Source organism: Perca flavescens, chromosome 15 (genome assembly GCF_004354835.1).
Source record: "Perca flavescens isolate YP-PL-M2 chromosome 15, PFLA_1.0, whole genome shotgun sequence".
NCBI classification, from domain to species: domain Eukaryota; kingdom Metazoa; phylum Chordata; class Actinopteri; order Perciformes; family Percidae; genus Perca; species Perca flavescens.
Window position 1 is genome coordinate 12263312 of NC_041345.1, and position 20010 is coordinate 12283321.

The 20010-nt window shown below is 40.6% G+C and overlaps 1 protein-coding gene across 2 annotated transcripts; it reads right to left on the bottom strand.

The window, feature by feature from the left end:
- Positions 1-2663: 2663 nt before the first annotated feature.
- On the bottom strand, positions 2664-17174 carry srl (sarcalumenin). 2 transcript variants are annotated; one of them, XM_028598758.1, is made up of 7 exons: positions 17098-17174; positions 8235-8336; positions 7900-7995; positions 6962-6997; positions 5601-5717; positions 4010-4243; positions 2664-3905 (listed from the first exon to the last, which is right to left on the bottom strand). In XM_028598758.1, exons 1-7 carry the CDS (start codon positions 17156-17158, stop codon positions 3094-3096), a joined length of 1458 nt encoding a protein of 485 aa, XP_028454559.1. In that variant the 5' UTR covers positions 17159-17174; the 3' UTR covers positions 2664-3093. The 2 variants fall into 2 exon arrangements, with proteins under 2 accessions (XP_028454559.1, XP_028454561.1); XM_028598760.1 differs by lacking the exon at positions 6962-6997.
- Between the last annotated feature and the right edge of the window lie 2836 nt (positions 17175-20010).

Genomic DNA, 20010 nt, shown 5'->3' on the forward strand with positions numbered 1-20010 from the left:
AAAAAAATTAATTCATAAAGGGCTGTTTTTAAAACAACTTTAAAGCAGGATGTTGTAAGTCGCTTTGGATAAAAGCGTCAGCTAAATGACATGTAATGTAATGCCGTTCATTGTGTAATAAAAGGATATTTAAAAAATACACACCTCCCTATTTCCAGTCATGACAAACTGTTGGAGCATTGCAGCTACTTGTTTAAGTCTCCCTGATTAAGGATTTGATAGTTTTATCAAAATAACCACAGACTTGTATTACCTAGTCAATCATAAATCTTTATTCTTGATAGTTGGGCCAAGTTAATTAAAATTTTATACCAAAAAAAAAAAAACTACTTTAATGGGACACACATCCATTCCAGATCTAATTCACAGGTAAATTAAGATAACTGATGCAGAAATATAGCAAAAGCACAGCCACACAACGTCCTTAGCCCAAGCTATGCTTCTATCATTACACAGTTACCATGATGAGTCTGTATAACTGTTTACACTTTTACACAGCACTCTCTAGTGGGCATCTTCTGGATCCGCAGTGTAAAGTGGAGCACTCAAATAAACAGGGAAAATTAAGCACACATGTGTGTTTGTTAGTTTCTTTTTTCTTTTTCATGATGCTACAGATTTTAGTTGTAAAACACTTCACAATGGGGTTAGTGAGGGAGTACACATTGGGAACTGGAATTGCATTTGTCCATGAGTTAACTTTTTGGAAGTCTAGCTAGCTATTACTAGTTATCTATCATTCGATGATTTAGAACTCTGTTATTAAAGCAGTAGTTTGACATGTTGGTAGATTGATACCACTTTAATGTCTGTACAGCACTGTGAATATGTTGTTACAGGCTGTAGCCTAGCAAGCTGGAGCCAGCAGATGGTTAGCTTAGCCCAGTCTTTCTCAAATCGGGGTACGTGTACTTTGGAGGACTGCAGGGAGTACGTGAGATATTTAACAAAATGTTTAATAGTTACAAGGCTGTTGTGCAGAACATTGTTCCTCTTTATGTAGAACTTTGTTTTTTTGTTATTTGTGTCGCCTTCTTTGGACCTAATCTTGCTTTCCTTCCTATACTGTCCTACATTTTACAAGTTTCTCGATTTTTTTTCTTCTTATGTCATTGTTTTTGAAGATTTTGATACTATTTTTACCTATTCTTGCCTTACTTCCTTCCTTCTTTCTAGCATCTTTTTCCAAGTTTTTGTCTTTTTTACAGTTTTTGTCTCTTTTTGTCATTAGCATTTAAATGTATTTTTTCAGTTACAAGGCTGTTGTTTAGTAAATCTATCGCTGACAGCGCTGTACTGTTCCTGTTTATATACACTTTTTTTCTACCGAAAATGATTAGCCAGGGGGTACTTGGCTTAAGGAAACAATTCAAAAGGGGTACATTATTGAAAAAAGTTTGAGAACCACTGGCTTAGCCTAAGACTGGAAACTGGAGGAAAGATAGCCTGTCCAAAGGTAAAGTCCGCCTACCTGCACCTCCGGATCCCCATATTAACACATTATATTTAACGTTATGTCGTTTGCTCAATCCTTACAAAAAGCGCAACAAAAGCGACATGTTGCAGTGTTAGGAGAGTTTATGTTCCAGTGCTCGGACTATTTCTTAGCTAGGCACAGTTAACGTTTACTCCCTCGAGTGTCCACTCATGATACAAGGAATATATAAAAGGTTTCTTGCAAGCATCCAGGAAGTTACTGCGCACAGACAAGAAATAGGGTGTTGAATAAGGTTATTTCCAAAAATGTCAAACTATTTAAAGCAATTTCACCACGCCATACTCATGGTAAATTCATTGAGGTAGGCTAACATAAGAATCTGCAGCTACGCTAGTATCACTGCAAAACCGTTGTGGGTGTGAATGTTAGGGTCTTCAGTCTTTCCACAGAGGTCAGGGGTCAACTCATGAGTCCTCCACTTTACCTTTACCTCCAGCCCGCTTTTTTGCAAGCTAGGAAATTGCCTATCACAGAAATACACTATCACAATCTTGTAGTGGTATTTTGTAAAATTGTATAGCGGGGAGTATCACATAGCCTATGCCCATTTGGAAAGTTTACACAGCAAAATCAAGATATAGCTTTCCATCCTGCAGAAGAAATGGCTAAAGACAGCTATAATCAAAACACATCCTTCATGTGTTCTGTAATGGTCATTCAGCTAAAAATGCTGGGAAGCTTATTGTTCAAGAAAAAAACAATCATAACACAGTATTGAACTTCTGCCAAAGAATGTATAGATGCAAACAGAAACAGTAAGAACAGTTAAGAAGTGAAGCAGAATGAACCCATACCGCTCTGAAGACTCTGACCCTTGAACCCTGACCTCTGCTTCCATCACAGTGCTCATTTCACAGGTTGTCAACAACCAGGACTGATGAGCGTACAAAACAAAAAGAAACAAATGCCTTATTTGTTGCATGGCAGGGTTGGTTCAGGTTTCAGTGACTTAAACTTTATGTTAGCAGGAAATGCATGCGTCTGTTAAATATGATCTAACGTGCAATGTAATGTTACTCTATGTCAAAAGCAAAGGTTTTGGATGAGAAACACAAAGGCTTTGTATAGCACCCACAAAAAGGCTTCTTCAAAATCAGCTTCTGAAGCTTATGGAATAAACTTTCTGCAATGCAATTCTCAAGATTTTACCAGACAAATTTGCAACTCCTGTTTCCACTTTTTCCCATTTTATTCACATACAAGGGAGCTGGGTTTTGACTGTTTTCAGTCTCAGATTTTCAATTTTTATTTTGAGCTTACTTTTTATTTTTTTTTATTTTATTTCTGTGTTTCTTCACATCATTAACATCCCCATCCCCAAAATCCCAGACAAACAGTAACAAAACTTAGTGATCAGTGGCATGTTTTCGTTTCTTTAGCACTTGTGTCCTTAAGCTGCCTTATCATACAATGACCCTTCCCTCCCTCTATCTGCCTCATTCCCACAGTCCCTAAATGCACCTCTACATATTCTCCTGAGGAAAAAAACAAACACTAATCTCCTCTGTCTCTTCAACAATACAGGCATTCTGACAAAATCAGGGTTGGCTTGGCCTTCTCTTCTTACTTCCCCCACTCAAGTTATTTTGTTTTCCTCAGTTCTTCCGGTAGCGATTCTTTGGCTTCTCACCACAGCCAGTAGCCTCACAGGAGGACAGGCCAGGCTGCTTGCCAGAGTTAATGCTGCTCAGAAGGGCGGGCAGCTCATTGGTGATTGCCCTCTCAATCTTATCCAACAGACAGCCTCCCATGTAGGAGCACTGAGCCGTCAGGGGCTTGAAGTTGGTGACCGGGTTGACTCCAAAGAAGTCACGGTAAGCATCGCGGTTGGGCAGGTCAAACTTGCTGACGTTGGTCTTGGCTAGGATGGATTTGAAAATATAGAACTTGTCTGGGTCGTCCACAATCTCCTTGAAGACTAGTTCAGGGTCACTGAAGAAGCTCATCTTCTCTTTGAAGGTCTGGACGTAGCGGTCTACCAGCAGGCTATGAATGCGCACACGGATGCCATGTTGGCGGATGAAAGCAATTTTGTTCTCCATGCGGTTTTCAATCACCTGGTTCAGATCTTCCAGGAGGGAGATCTCCTCTCGCTTGAAGAGATCCCGGCTGGTATCAGGTGCGTAGTCATATGGCCAGAAAGAGCTGACGTAGACACGGGGGGGTTCAGTGACATTGATGAGGGGTGCTAAGCTCCAAAAGAGTGCTCCATAGACTCTCATTAAGTCCTGGGTGGCCAGGTTGTCAGCCTTGTTTAGGATGATGCGGATCTGGGATTCGCGACCCTTCAACTGCCGGAAGAGCATCTCCAGCTCAAGGCCAACGTCCAGCTTGGTGGGGTCAAACACCACGAAGATCAGGTCAGCACGATCAATGAACCACTGGCAAACATCATTGAAGGGATAGCCTGGCCGGAAGAAGAGAATAAGTAAACCACTAGATACTGAGTTGCCGCCAGCTGCTTTGAATTTGAACTGTGGAATGTATAAACCTGCAAACTGAAGGTTTTACCTCTCTCCTGCTGCTTCCGGTTCTCAATGATTCCTGGCGTGTCCACAAAAGTCACACGTTCCAGCAGCTTGTGAGGCATCTCAATACCGACCAGCTTTTCAAGGAAGTTTTGTCCAAACTTCTCTAAAGGAGAGAAGGACCGAGAGCTGTCTGCTGCCATAACAATACCCTCAACAGAGCGGATCTTCTCTCCGTGCATAATTACAGTGAACTCAGAGGTAGTAGGCTCAGCTCCTGAAGACAAATTCATGTAAAACAAGAGGGAGAGATTGGCAAGAATATGAAGAATAAAATGTGTATACACATTTAAAGGTTAAACCTGCAATAACAGATTTTTGTGATGTCGTTGTGGACACAACATTGATATATCATCACCTTTTAAGTTTATGGTAAACTTTTGAGCAAACAATTGCATATTCATCCAGCAGTTATTTATTGAAATGTTTTCCTCTATTCCAGACTCTAGCAACACAAAACAAATATATATATATATATATATATATATATATATATATATATATATATATATATATATATACACATATTCACATCTTAACATTTTATTTTCAAAAAACACATTAATTTCAGAATTGAAGTTTTCTAACAATTCTTAAATAAGTTACATAAATTACTGAAAAGCTTTAGAATTATACATTACAACTTTTGACAGGCATCCAACCTATTCTTAAAAGAATAAAATGAAGGGGAACGCACAACTTCCTCTGGAAGCTCATTCCATGATTTTACCGCACGGAAAAATTCTTTCTCTTTTCAGGCAGGCATGTTCTAGGGTAAAGTTTTAAAGAATTCCCTTGTGTCTCATACCTATTGCTCCAAAACTGAAAGAGAATATGAGAGTCGAGTTATGGGACAACATCATTCATTTGGAGTTATGTTTCTGGTCACATAATGAACTAATGAATGTAAGTTCAATATTCACTCTCTTTTAGCTCTGTTTTTGGCCTCTACAAACTCCTGAGGGAAATATCTGGCTCTTAAGCTATGTTCACCAGTCGCGAACTGTGTCTGTCTGCTGTTTGGTGATGGGTAGGTAGTGTTTGCTGGGTATTTAGAGATTCTTTTCGTGAAAACAACCCTATGAGAGCTGTGAGAGTGAACCGAAACAGTAAAGTTGTGGGCCGGAATGCTAAACAACAAGCTGAAAACCACTATAAAGCTCTGTGAGAGGAGGGAAGCTGCAGATTCAGGACTTAACTCTCAGTTTGTTCATCACTATGAGTGATTCCTTTCACATTTTTACAATTTTTTCACGTTTCATTTAATACATTGTTATATAAAATATTGATTATACCCATTTTAAATAAATTGACCAGTGGTACTAAATTCCCAGAAATCACAATTAAGCCTTCTTAAAATGTCACCTATATAAACCTCTGTGATGCTTTCTGCCCACTTGATTACCACAATAACATTCTTGCGCTTACATGCTCAATCCGGGGACATTTTGATAAGGCAGCTGCCTCTCTAATGGTCCTGTAGATCTATGATGCCATTTTAGGTTACTACGTCCTTATTGGATTATAGTACAAAGGATTACAACATTAGACATTATTTATTGAGTAAACCATACCTGTGTAGAGCTGATAGGGGCTGTCGTGCATGCCTAGGAGGTAATTGATCATTGAGGACTTTCCTACACTCCAGGGTCCCAGGAACAGCACCATGGGCTTGGAGGTAATCTCTCCATCTGTTGGGCAAGGAGAGACAACAGTGGTTAAAATATCAGCAGTATGGCTAAATAATGACAAAGAACCTCTCAAGTTCATCCCAAATTGTATTTGAAAAATTAAGGGATAACCAGTTATGCTGGGTTTTTATTTTTGGCTGATAAGAAAAGGTGCGAGAACTTTGAGCTATTCAGTGTTGAACCTGAACCTGTTGCCATGTTGCCAGAAGAATCCTATGTTTGCTACAGTCTCTATTTCCTTTTGTGCCACATGAAAGGATAGTTTAACCAAAACAACAATCTATCCAAAATGTATCCTGGGGTTGTTTTTGGGATGAACTATACTTGAAGTCTGAGAGACACCAATAAGCATGTCAGGATAGCATTGTCACTCACAAAATGCTGCAGCCATATCTCAGTGACACATCAAAGCAGCGCCATTACTCTGACTTAAGACTCAACAGGGCAAGTTTTCAGAGCAAGCTGTATGTCTCAAAACAAGCTGCCATGTGTGTTGTGAGTGAACATGGTGTAGGGCTGGTAAGGCGCAGGAAAGTTCTGTTATAGCCTACTGATCCAAAGCTCAATGAATTCAAAAGAAGATGAGGATAAAAAATATGTTTACAAAAAAAAAATGTAATCAAAAAAGAAACAAAGAAAGAAAATCAAAATAACCACCTCTGATTCTAATGGCTTTTAAAATAATTAAAAAAATAAGGAACAAAGTTTGACAAAAAGTCAATTCACTCATAGCCAAACACTGACCATCTTCTCAAACCTGTGTGTCCTTTGTTAAAGCCAGAACTGCACATGCACCCCCCTCCATATTTTACAGTTTACACCCTGCCTTCACACTAACAAGTGTCAAATCTCTCAAGTTTGTGCCACAACTTCAGAGATTTATTTACATGTCTTCCCTTTTAATTCTTTAATAGGGAGTTGGAGTTCTGATTTAGATTTTGAATGAGTAAATCAAGAAATAATAAATCCATCTTGATTCACATAGGGTATAAATGAGGCTGCCCTGCTCTGTATGGGTCGAACCTTTCACCTATGGATCTCTTTGACCACACCCCAATCTGTAATGTTACATTGGGTGTCACCCAAAGTGAAACATGCTTTAAATCTTTGGCCCACAGAGAGCAGTGCAGTATTTATATTAGTCTTAATGACTCACACATTTATGAGGACAAATGAAGGGGGGTAAGGAAGGGGCTGAGCACTTCAGGCAGTGCCATGCACAGGTAAGCCCCGCCTTCACCCACCTGTGGCTGAGTTCCCCAGGGTTCGTCCGGGGTAGGCTGTTAGATGAGGGGAGCGGAGGGGATGGGGATGGGGATGGGGGACAGGGGAGGGTAGAATACAGAGAAGTGAAGGGAACAGGAGGTGGAGGAGAGTGAGGAGTGAGGGTGTGAGGTCTCTAGAAGCAACAGGGAGGGGTAGAGTAACAGTGTGCATGGATGGGTTGGAATCTAGTCCCATATTTGACCAAATGTGTCAAACATGTCCGTCTACAAATGGATGGTGTGCCTTTGTGGCCAGTGAATCTTTACGTTTTTTTTCTCTCTTCTACAGAATCTAAAAAGCCACAAGAGGGCGAGCTTTCTTTCATTGTGGGAATGTAGAGTTTGTTCTTGGCAATTCAGTGTGCAGCCTAGAGTGTTGAGCTTACAGAGAAGAAACTGAGCACTGTCATTTAAAAATCACAAGGACAATACAAAAAGTATTGGGGGGGAATAAATATATCACGAATGGAGTGATTTAGACAAAATACTATAACTTTTATCTGGACCAATAATGTTTTAGAAAAACAACTGATTGCAGTGTGGACTTAAAACGAAATATGTATACATATTTTGTTACTATTTCTGTGCCCACATTCCTACAAATGAGCTTGAAAGGTATTCACACATATAAAATAGCACAAAGTTTACCCCTCTCATATAACAGTGAGTCTGAGAGCCCAAAGAGAGATAATAACATACGATAAAATTACCAAGAATTGAAAAAAATAAAAGACCTGTCTACTATGTATTGTTTGATGGTGTGAGGGTGATGTGGGTGTGTGTGTGTGTGTGTGTGTGTGTGTGTGTGTGTGTGTCTGTGCACAAACAAGTCAACAAATCAGTCACCAAAGCAACCCAAACAGAAAAACCCACACATCAGAACAAAAGTGCAGACGTAGCCGAAGCCTCAGTGATACCTGAGATCTCATGCTGCCTCAGCTCATTGTACTTGTAGGCCTGCTCCATCGGCTTGATGGATGTGTGGTAGATCTTCCGCAACCTCTCTATAGCCGCTGGATGACAAGAATAGAGAGAGGAAAGGATGATAAGTAAATATGTTAGAAAACTGGTACATGCTTCTGTTTAGTAGCCTACACAGGCGTGTAAGGACATTTGCGGAAAGGAAATCAGGTCAAGTGATTTAAAGGATATTAACATATTCAACAGCTTTACATGCTTTATTGAACCAACTTCAATTTGTCAGATACAGTATCTTTGCAAAACACACGTCTATTGAATCTTTGATCCTCACCTGCATAGTCTCCGGCTTTCTCCTCAGTTGCAAGCCGCAGCGTTTCGTCGATGTGAGATCTGTCCCTGAGGACGGAGATGAAATCTTTTTCTTCTTCTTCTTCTGTAAAGACAACATTAACAAAATGTTACTTGGTTCAGTTCCTCAGTGTATGTCTTTAATGATCTGATAACATGAATAATGGCAGTGGACCCAGGTGGCCAGATTTGGTTCAAACCAATCCAGTGATAGTTTCATCATGAAGCTCAGACTGTGGCCTAGCAGCAGCCAGTCATAGTGTTCAACAAAGCTGAGCTACAGAGGCCAATGGTGCTGCTATTTCTGGATCCTCGTCAATCAACACATTTTGCGTCTCAATATGTATCACCTCTGCTGCGAATATAAGTGTGACACATGGATAATTGATAATAAGCAGTGGGTGACTGTTTTGCATTGGATGGCAACTTCAGACATAGAAAATATTTGAGCTGTCACGATCAAATGTTTCCAACCTGAGCCTCGACTTTATAAGCAGCCACATGCACACTAAATGCTCCTCTTCTACATTGTCTTTCCTGCTGTCTTCATTTCCATCTACCTCTTTGTCTTATCTTTGTAAATACAAAACCCTACTGCATGATAGCACCCATGAAATGTTTGCACCTGGCAAGAATGATGACTAGTGTTGTTTAATTAGTATTGATGGTGCATTGCTGTGTACAGAGGAATCTGCCGACACCGTTTCTTGATTATAAAGGTTTATTTACATCAAAGGAATTCAGCATCAATTTACAAGCCCTGCAGAGCTCGGAGAGCGACAGCTACCCAGATTCTCAAAAGTCACTCTAAAGTTCTTTGTGTGTGGACCACACATCTATATTTCCATAGATTGGGGTGGGATCGATAACTGACCAATGGCTTCAAGCCAACTGGCTCTATCTAAGGGTCCATTGATAATGCATCCCAGATGTCTTCAGAGAAGTGTCCAACGAATGTAGGCTAAAGTTCATCTGGGTTTCTTTGTTACCCAAAGCTTAAATACAAATCATATAGAATATGCAGATACAATAAGATGACAATATACCTCACTAGCTATGCATAAATAACTGACACTTGTTGGTGATAAGAGTATGGCAGACATCCTTTACGACGTCCATTTCCTGCTGTGTGATACATGTACGGAGGCCACAGGGAAATTCAATCACCCATTGAGAACAAGAAATAACTTCAACCTGTGTGTGCACTATAAATCCATCCGTTTTTATGTCATATTGGGCAAAAAAAAAAGCATGAGATAATCTTGTAGTTTTCATGAATTTGTGGAGCTATAAAGAGGAACAAAGTCTTTCATCCTTTCAATTTTTGTTAGGTTCTCTATGCAAGAAATGGGTGGCTTTCCTTCAACGTGCATACATTACATTTGGTGATTTTTTTCCAAAGTGTCTTACATTTTTGCACCCCACAGTGTGTATGCGTGTGGTATTTTGATGACTCATTTCACCCCCCATTGTGTGTGTGTGTGTGTGTGTGTGTGTGTGTGTGTGTGTGTGTGTGTGTGTGTGCGTGTGAGCGGGAGAGAATCCAAAAGAACATATTCGCTCACCGGTGTGTGTCATGTCCACTTTCAAACATATCAGATCGCTTAGGTTACAGCTGTTAGTAAAATCAGCTCTTAATTTAGAAAGCGTTGAAACTAAACAAAGACATTTGTTTTGCATCACCATGGACTTTATAGCAACAGCAAAGATAAAGGATGCCGAGAGAGAGAGAGAGAGAGAGAGAGAGAGAGAGAGAGAGAGAGAGGCAGAGAGAGAGAGAGAGAGAGAGAGAGAGAGAGAGAGAGACAGAGAAACAGAGAAAGAGAGAAAGAGAGACAGAGAGAGCGGGACTTCCCCAGTTTCATTAGGGACTGGGAGGAGAACTCAGAGCTGGACTGAGTGTTCCCATCAGTAATATACATGATGAGACAATGATGTGCAATCCTGTGTCTTTTCTCTTCTATATTTACCCACCTATCACAGACTTATCACACTGTGAGGCCTGTCCTTGTGTGTCCAGGCCTCAGAACAAGCCTTTCTGTGACGCCTCCCACACAATCCTGCTTCAGACAAACCTGCTACGGCTATGAGCTATATATAGGAGTGGGGAAGTCTTCCTGGTTCACACTTCCATGTCCCTGGAGGGTTATGGGTCTGTGTGTCCCAGCTAGCAGACACTCCCTTAATAGCGTTGTTAGGGAATTTTAAAGGTATTTACAGCATGTTATTGGAATATTAAAGCTGATGGTAGCAGCTGTAAGGATGATTAACTGCAGCCACTCAATTGTAAATCAGACTGTGTAAAACACATGGCATAATCTGAATATTGATCTTGTTATATAAACACATCATCTGGATACTTCCTGTTAGCACAGGCCAGTTAAATTTAGTTTACTGGCAAAGGAAACATATTAACATAGTTCAAAATCAATCCTTGACTTGATAACAAGATAGAACATTTGATATAACCTCCTCAGCTGCACATCCCTCCCTGGAAAAAAAAAATTCAAAATTACAAATACTAAATAATGTTCAGATGAAAAGACCTGCATGGACGATTAGAAAGCATGAAAAGTTGCCGCTGTTGCCCAGGGCACGACCCTCCGATCTCAGCTTGATGGCAAATGCCCAGGTCATGCCTGCAATACTCATCACCAATCAAAAACTGACTGGTGTGAAGCAAAAGCACTTGATGGGGGAAGGTAAAATAATTTCTTTTGCAGACATCTTAGACATTGATCATTTTGACAGTCTAAAGTCATATACAGTAAACACTTATACCATATACTCTCCATTACCCCTCCCTCAGCAACTTCACCAAAGTCCTTTCAAATACTACTTAAATGTAATCATGTGTACTGCATGTTTCGATCAGATGTTGACCATTTGGTTTTCTGGAGTCATAACCAAACAATGTACAATGACAAGGTTTTCTCCACTTTGATAGATTCAATGCTAATATTTGAGAGATTTTTATGTTTACAAATGACATAATCAAAGTGACTACTTTGCCAAATATTTGCTTGATTTATGTCACCCATTAACATGTGCGTATGTAGCTTAATTTTAAAAGGACTATACAATAACATGGTAACCTCATTGCTGACATTCTGCACATTTCAGCCGCAGTGGTGTCATGGCATGTAAAGCCACCGGCCATGTAGTCACTGACTTCTACTGTTTCTGGCCAAGAGTCAGAATGGCATGTTGCTTTGGCCAAAACTGTAATTGACAAGTATCATCTGAAGGCCTGTTTGTTTACAAGCCTGAAGTTAACTTTATTTTTTTATTATTAATGACACAAGGGTATTTTGAGTAGAAATATATTCACATTAATAACATGAACTGGGGTCAATAAAGGTGTCTGACGACTGAGGCAGAAAAAGAATGAATAATCAATTAATCAAATGATCTGAAAGCATATCAGACCACAGAAAATATCATTTTAGTACATGTGCACAGGTAAACAATAATGGATAGACCATAAAAGATCCCCCCACAATGACATATGGCTCAGGCTTTAACTGAGACGATTGGTCTTTTGCAGTGTAGCAGCAGTGACACACACTGCTGGTTAGGAACAACGCAGCACCGCTGATTCTCCCCGAGTCAACTTGCTAAAAATAAGCCTGTGTAATGTTGCTCCCAGCATGGTGCATGAACAAGAGAAACCAAAAGGTTAGCAGCCAAAATAAAAGGAGCGCATGCTACTGCAATCCCTAAAAAGATTCAATGTCTGATCTATACTTGTCACTACGTATTTAAATGTGTAAAAGGCTACGTGGTTAGTAATTCCCAACGAATATTTTTCAAGGAGGTACAGTAGGATGTGTTGCTAAAAAAAGAGGATGTATATAGAAATTGAGCATATTGAGTCAAAGAGAAACATTGCAAAAGCCAGAATTTAAATCATCTGAACAAGCACCGGGTAGAGAGTTGGCACAAAATGGGATAAGTTACACAAAGAAGAGTTTTTTGTTTGTTTGTTTGAGAGATGTCAGTTTTCAGAGAACACTGAGGATGAGTGAACTTTTGAGGAACATGTCCCATCTCTTCACTGTAACAGGCCTGTCCCTTCAGCACTCAAAGCTTACTCAAGATTCTGTAACTTGACTCATCACTTAGAAGAGTCGTGTCTTTTAACACAAGCCTCTTGAGTGGGCCTTAACTGCTGTGAGTGTGTTAACACCTCCCAATCCAGTCAATCCCTGATGGAAGCCCTGGGACAGAGGTCTGCAAAGATCATAGAGGTAGTGTTGCCCGCGGAAGGCGGGCCTTGCATCAGCGCTCAAAATTAACCCTGCAGGCGCCAGGGGAGTTGAACCCTGGACATCTGCAACCAGGACCATGTGTCCTCACTGAGCCCGTTGCCACACAACCCTCCCTCAGTTTGGAGAAACATTCTGGTGGCATCAGCACATCCAGAAGGAATGCTGGTGATTTAAGCCTACCACGGCCTCAGCAGCTGGGTGAGTCATGCCTCATCTACAGATCCTTGTGTGGAGGCTATTCAATCATCAGACGGAATGTCAATCAACAAAACTTCTGTGCAAATATGTTGCTCAAGTTTAAAGACCCCCTTTACTTTTGCCAGATATTTGACTATACATATTGATAGATATATAAACACATGTCCACGATACTTTGCTAAGGGGAGAGGCTTTGTACTTCCCTGAAATATGTACAGTATAATAAGTTGTTCATGTGCATGTAACAGCATTGTTTGTGACATCACTAATTGTGGAGCCAGTCACTATCCAGTGCAAATACATAGCTAGTTAAAATGAAATGGAGACAAATTAAAAAAGAATATATCTTGAGCACTGTCAACTAATTCAGACAATCATTAGCACATACCTCTGCAAGTGCTAGAAATTACATACTGAACTAAACAAAATGCATTTTTAATGTAGTCAAAAATTACAACCAGGAATTACCCTAATATGCATTCTGTTTGTATGTGGACATAGATCTGTGGGTGCTAGTATGCATTTGCACAAGGACATGTGCATAGTATATTTACACTGTATATATTAGGTATCTGTGTATGTGTTAACCCCCTGTATCATGTTCTACTTGCAGCACAGTGGAGGTAAATTGAATTATGAACATGATGAGGGTGACAGGCCTGGAACCCCCAGTCAGAGGATTTATCCTGAGCAAGTGGGGATTCAGGCAACCTAAACTGAAGGCCAGGGGGGCTCCGCTGGAAAGATCCATGTAGAGGCTTCGGTTTCATTCAAATTTAAACACAGTGGACAATTTTTACATAAGGACTGATTTGTTAAATACCAAAGGACATAAATAGCATTGATGTGACAAACACGCCAATTTTCTTGCACGTTAGAAGGACATTGCATATACATTTTACCAAAATAACGAAGCTCAATGTATGCTAAATAAACCTAATCCATACAAATGCACATTATTCTTCGTCTAGCAAGGGTCAGAGGTGTGAGAGCAGTCAGCAGAGCTTGTGCAGGGCGTGGTGAGAAAATGCCACCGATTGCAACAGGTGGCACAGCTTGTGGAGCTAGTACTACACCGTAGTCAAAAATAGACCCACAATGGGTCAAAAGATGGACAGAGGAGGGAGCGGAATGGCTGTTTCCTATTTTAGTCAGTGTGGACACTCAGAGACATCCACATCCCTTAGAGTTAATTGTGTAATGGAACCAAATAAGAGCTACTGTACCCGGACCGCCAGGACTGCTCATGTAAGTTTCAAAGACAGTACTGATACACATGATGGTTTTCTTTGTATCTCAGGCATGTGCAGTTCAAATATAATTCATTACTTTCACACTATGTCCTGTAAATGTATGTATTTCAAAACAGAAAGTTTTTACGTGCAAAGGCAGACTACTTTGTACATCCAAATGTTGGTATATTTTGTTTTAACAGTAAAAAAAATAATAAAAAAACATCACTGACGTAAGGGTTGCCACTGGCCCTTACAGACCATCTTACGTAAGAGTGTAAGTCTGCTAAGGGGTCACTGACAGCTAGACATGTAGCTGAGTGACAGGCTTAAAGGAAGGCGCAGTTGCAAAGGCACTTCACCCTGAGGTGTTGATCTGAAGCCTCTATCCTTGCTCTCCTGTTCGAAAGCCAGGAGAGGACATCAGGTGCCCTTGGGACTGGGGGGCTTGACTTAAGGAGGGGTGTGTTTTTAGGCAGTTGAGTTTCACTGGTGTGTCCCTTCTTCTACTACTACCAACGTAGGGATGTCCCAGACATGCCACATACTATCAGAGGGGATCACGTGGGGAAAGTGTGCCTTTAAATTTCCATGTCTCCCCTCTGCAAAGTGAGGAGGCCAAATATGTTTTTACTGTATCAAGGTTACCACTCAAGTATAAACACACTGGTGTGAAGAACTAATCAAGGTCTCAAAGAGGTAATATAGACTGTGATATGTCTATAAAAGTCAGGTCTCTGAGTGTTGAATTTTAGCAAAATGCTGTAACTACATTTCCACTAATTACTTTTATTTTATATTGTATTAGCAGCTTTCTTAAACTGCTCTTACACTCAAACACCACATTTGACATCGGACACTGAACATGGCTTCAACCCTCATTTGGTCAGTCAGCGCCATTCACACAAGACCTGGTTAGTGTAGGGTTTCTGGCAATCCTATAATAACCCAATAGTTACTCTAGCAACCTATGTTTACTCCTACATGACAAGTGGGCAGCATCATGGAGTCAGGTTGGTCATTTAACAGTATGTTGACCCATTCACACAAACAAAAAAACACAGGTTTTCTCTGCTCCTGTCTTTGTCGTGAAAAATGGAAGCTATTTAACACCTGCAGGTAAATAAAATATTATGGCAGAGTCAGATGAGTACTCCAGGCCTGGCAGATCGAACACGGTTACTACACTTGAAGCTTTGTTCACACTGCTACACCAGAGCCTAAATATTCCTAACTATACACAGAGGAATGTAAAGCTACATTTTACCAAAATTATTCTTTCTATCATGTCATACCAAAGCCATGGTGTCCTTGCTTTACATCAAAATGTGGACAATTTTATTGATGTAATCGACTGGCATCAGTCTTTAAATTTGTTTAAGACTGATGCGGGACAAAAATGACTGTAAGACATCAACAACATCAAGATTACCTTGTCTTGTGTAGGCCCTGCTGCTGCTGTCAGCTGTATTTCTTACAAAATATACACAAAATATACAAAATGATGGTGTGGTAGGCTTTTTGGACCAGAAAATGTGCACAGCCCAGGGCTGTTAGACAACATATGATGAGATGATAGCAATTTCTTTTTTACATTCCTTTTGAAGGAGATAACCCTTTTATGCTCATCTCTGCAATGTTGGCTACTTAAATGGAGTTCCTGACATTGTTTGAACTAATCAATAACACAAACAATTGCACACTGATCAGCAAGGAGTTAATGATTCTCATAACCTGCAGGTATTGGAATCAAAACTCCTGTGTGCTCTGCAGCAACAACAACAAAAATCAATACATAGTATGCACATGCAGTAGACAGAGGCCACCAAAAGATGCATTGACCTGCAGAAGGGGTCTATGAAGGCATGAGTTTCAGCCAAAGCCTGGCCCCTCCTGCCTGGAGAATGCATGTCCCTATAAGGCCAACTGCTGGGAATAAATTGCGATTGTGACAGTGCAGAGTGACAGCAGCTGCGCAGTGTATCTAAAGGGAAGCATGGGCTGGGAGGGGTGAGGTGTCAGGAGAGAAGGGGAGTTGAGCGGAGGGAGGGAGGAACTGTAGTGAACAGTGTTGGGTTTCAGGAGGCCTTCCAATGTTAGACACCTGACAGCAGCCTGGAATATGGAGGCCTGGGCCCGGGCTGTCGAGCTGAACGCCACCCAAGGACGGACAAGGGTGACGGACAAGGGTAACACCAAACGCTCCAGTCCATACCCAGTAACCAGTCCGCATTTTTAGAATGGGTAATCTGGGAGAAGTTGCTGACACTCAACCCTAGAGGTGCTATGTAATCACATTTATTGTGAGATTGTCACGACCCTGTAGTTTATGATGCTATGGATTATAATCACAGGAAATGTTGCCCCCTATAGGTGTTTCAAGTCTGGAGTAACTCTTCTGAACCAAGTTGTGGAAAATAAAGTTCAAGATTGAAGCAAAGAGATCACATCAATGAATGCAGAGGTATGTGACAAAAAGCTCAGTGTCCATTCAAGCTTCTGGGTGGATGTCCTCTCCTTGGTAAGACTTTCCATCAGCTGGTGCCATGCGTTAGAACAGCTGACATGCTGTCAGTCCATAGGAGAGGCTGAACTCTAGTTTGAATGCTCTTCCTTGTAAAGTCACCAAAATGAATGAGAAGACATTTGTTCATACATTGAAAGTGTAAGGGATTAGAGTGTTGTGTGTTGAATGATTAAAAAGACGACAAAGAGCCACTTAAATCTGTTTTTGTACTGCCAGCCAACAGTTTAATTATAAACTGAGACAGATCTGAAATAGTCCTGCTTGGTGGTTAAGAAAGACCGGGCTGTCTATCCTCAGCTGGTGTCCCTATGACTGTCACTGAAGCCAGTGCCATTCCTGCTCAAACTGCCCCCGCAATGGACACAAGAACTCTACCAACTACTTTTGACAATCTACTTTTAACAGTCTGAATCACAGCTTCTGAATCTCTGAAGGGTCACGGTATGAACAAGCTAACAGAGCAACCATTAAACATGACTCTAAACTTGCACCGCATCACTATTTCATCCATCAGCAGCATTTGTATACAAGCATATGTCCTGCCCACAATGCACCACCCGACATAAAATACAAGGAGTCCACCAGATGTTTAAGCAAAATGCTTACTAAAAGTCTTACCTGCTGTGGCCTGCAAATGCAGCAGGGAGAGGAAACAGCAGATCAAGACTGCACCCTTCATGATGGCTGCCAGGAGAACTCTGATAGTCACACAGACTATATATACTGTACCAAGGCAGGAAGGTTAAAGGGCATGCAGAGAGAAGAGGCGGGGCACAGAGAGGGCCAGTTGGTGGAGGGGCTGAGATCTGTGTGTTGGAGGTGTTGCAGGAGTCATAGCATGCCACAGGGACTCTACGTGTACAAGCAGTGGACTCTCCTTTTTAGAGAGGTCGCAGCTTGATCCTTAGATTTTTGTACCAAGACCTGGCTCAATATTTTAGTGCTGAATCACAAAACTTCTCACCAATGATAATTTTGCAAATTTGTGTTTGACTGGAAATAGATATATGTTAACAATTCTAAGAATAGGACATTTTACTGTGACATAAAAGGCAAACTGGTTGGAAATCCGAAGTCGGGGGGACTAGTAATAAACGAAAAGTTCAACCTTTTGGGCAAGATGATAAGATTGATACCACATGGTAGGTAATACTTTGTATCAATCATCTCATCTAACTCGGCAAGAAAGGGATTTAGTGTATTGAATGTTGAACTTTTGGAGATTAACTTTTCCTTGAATACTAGTCCCCATAAGTAAGACTCCTTTTAAATATTCTATTATATATTCTATTAAATACCGTATTTCCAGTCTCTAAAACACACATTTTGTAAAATGATCATTGGTGAGAAGTTGAGTGATTTAGCACTGAAACATAGAGCCAGGTCTTTTTTTTTCTGTATTTGCAGCGTTTCGGTATTTAGTTGTGTTTTCTTACTTTGCAGCGTATTATTTTGCAATCAAATTGGGGAAGATATTTTGCCCATTTGCATGTGTGTCTTAAGTTGCAGTGTGATGAATTTTCAGGGCCAGTTACTTCAGACAAACAGACTAAAAAGAAACATTACCTTCCTCTAAATTAATGATGAATAAATAAATCAAGAATCACATCTTCAACAATGAGCCGCCATGGTTGCTAACAAAGACTGATAATCAAATGACTGTACCAACTTTACAGCCCTGACTCCTCAAACCAGTTGCAGTAAATGTGCATCAAGTAAATGAGCTGTCAACCAATTATCGTGGTAAGGAAGACTTAATGCCCACTAAGACTGTGTGTGTGTGACAGAGAGAGGGATGAGAGATGAAGAGAGGGTATGTCTGGAACATATAGACCCCCGAGTCAACCTAGAATCCCTAACACAGCTAAACACTAGGCGGATTACTGCTTTATCACACTCTAGCAGACACACTGTGCTGAACATAATCTCACAATTCCTTGGGAACATCTCAACTGTAAATTAATCCCCAAATATGGCAGGAGTTTCTTACTTGAGCATGTCCAACCCAAATGCCTTGGGGAGCATGTCCAAACAATACAGCATGTTCATTTTGATGCATTAAACTGCCTTAATCTTCAGAAACTTCACTGGTGGTGGGATGTGGCATGATGATTTGTTTATGAGAAAATATGTGCTTTTATGAATTCTATTTAACATTAATTCTTTATTACTTACACATGACAGGCTCTGGCATCAGTCGTTGTCTTTTTTCCCAAGTGTGCCTTTAAAATGTTGGCTGCGGCTTTGATGTTGCTATCACTGGCAATGGAAAATAACAGCATAAGAGTAGCTATGGTGTTTAATGTCTACAGGGTTTTCTAGTGTTAACTATTAAAAAACACATTTAAGGTAGTCCTGTATCAGTTATTAACAGCAGTTATAAATGCAGACACAGATTGCTCTGTAACCTATAGGGTTGTAGTTTGAACAATAATGTCTACACAGGTTGTCTGCAAGGTATGTATAGTACAGTGTACCACTTTTGCCCATTAACACAAACAGTGGAGCTTTGGATGTATCTAAAAGCCCTATTAAGAACTACTCTTACTTGACATGATGCTACCTTAATACCTCACATAATTGTGCTCTTTGGTCCTTATCCCACAACTGAATTTCACATGAGTACCAGTACACCGTCAATTGTTGTGATTTTAGACACTTTCTGTTAAGCTACTAGATACTAAACTTAGGAACGACTGAGCCTCTGTGGACAAAAAACAAAGATATTTCTGAATGAATGTGTGAGGGTGTGAACAAGAGGCCTGGAATGAGTGACTGAGCATGTCAGAGGATGATGGGAAGAGATGCCACCTACTGTTTCTAGCGTACATTTTAACTGTCACAGAGAAGGTGGTCAATCTTAATTTAGCAATGAGTTGTTAAGCAAGAGAGTGGGAGGGGGGCTTCAAACTCCCAGCCACCAATCAGGAATAGACACTTGTGCATCAACTGTACAGCTTGAGTGAAGGCCAACCAGAACTGGAGAGGAGACAGATTCAGCTGGTTATGTCATTATTTGTGCTATAATAGTCTCAAATTGCCAGAACTTCCTTCACAGCGCTGTGAAGAAGGGTCTGGCTAGTCCACACAGTATTCTGGGATGTGAGAATAATGTGCTCTGGTTTATTGGCATTTCTTTAAACCAATCACAATCAGAGCAGAGCCACGGTGCCGCAGCAAAATAGTTTAAAAGTTGTTTAAGTCGTGCAACAGAAAACTCAGATTGGACAGTCTAGCTAGCTGTCTCACTTTACCCTGCAGAGATCTGAGGAGCAGATAACCATAGTCCTCATAAATCCACCGGAGTTTAAAATTACAACACAAAGAAAGCGGAAGGTAACGGACATCTGGCCGAAAAGAGCGGCACCGGAGCAATCCTGGAAGCGGAACGTCGTATATATAGACAAGTACATAACTGTTCCTACCTCAGAACAGTCAATACCTTCGAACAGTAAATATTCAGAGTGAAACACAAATTTTTAAAAAGCAAAAACTGAAGAAAAAAAAAAAGGACACACACACTAGGCCCAA

Coding starts and splice junctions, on each gene's coding strand:
- srl (XM_028598758.1), bottom strand. CDS start 17,158: ATGAAGGGTGCAGTCTTGATCTGCTGTTTCCTCTCCCTGCTGCATTTG. Junction 7,996..8,234: donor GAAAGCCGGAGACTATGCAG/GTGAGGATCAAA, acceptor CTTGTCATCCAG/CGGCTATAGAGAGGTTGCGG. Junction 4,244..5,600: donor CCCCTATCAGCTCTACACAG/GTATGGTTTACT, acceptor ATTTGTCTTCAG/GAGCTGAGCCTACTACCTCT.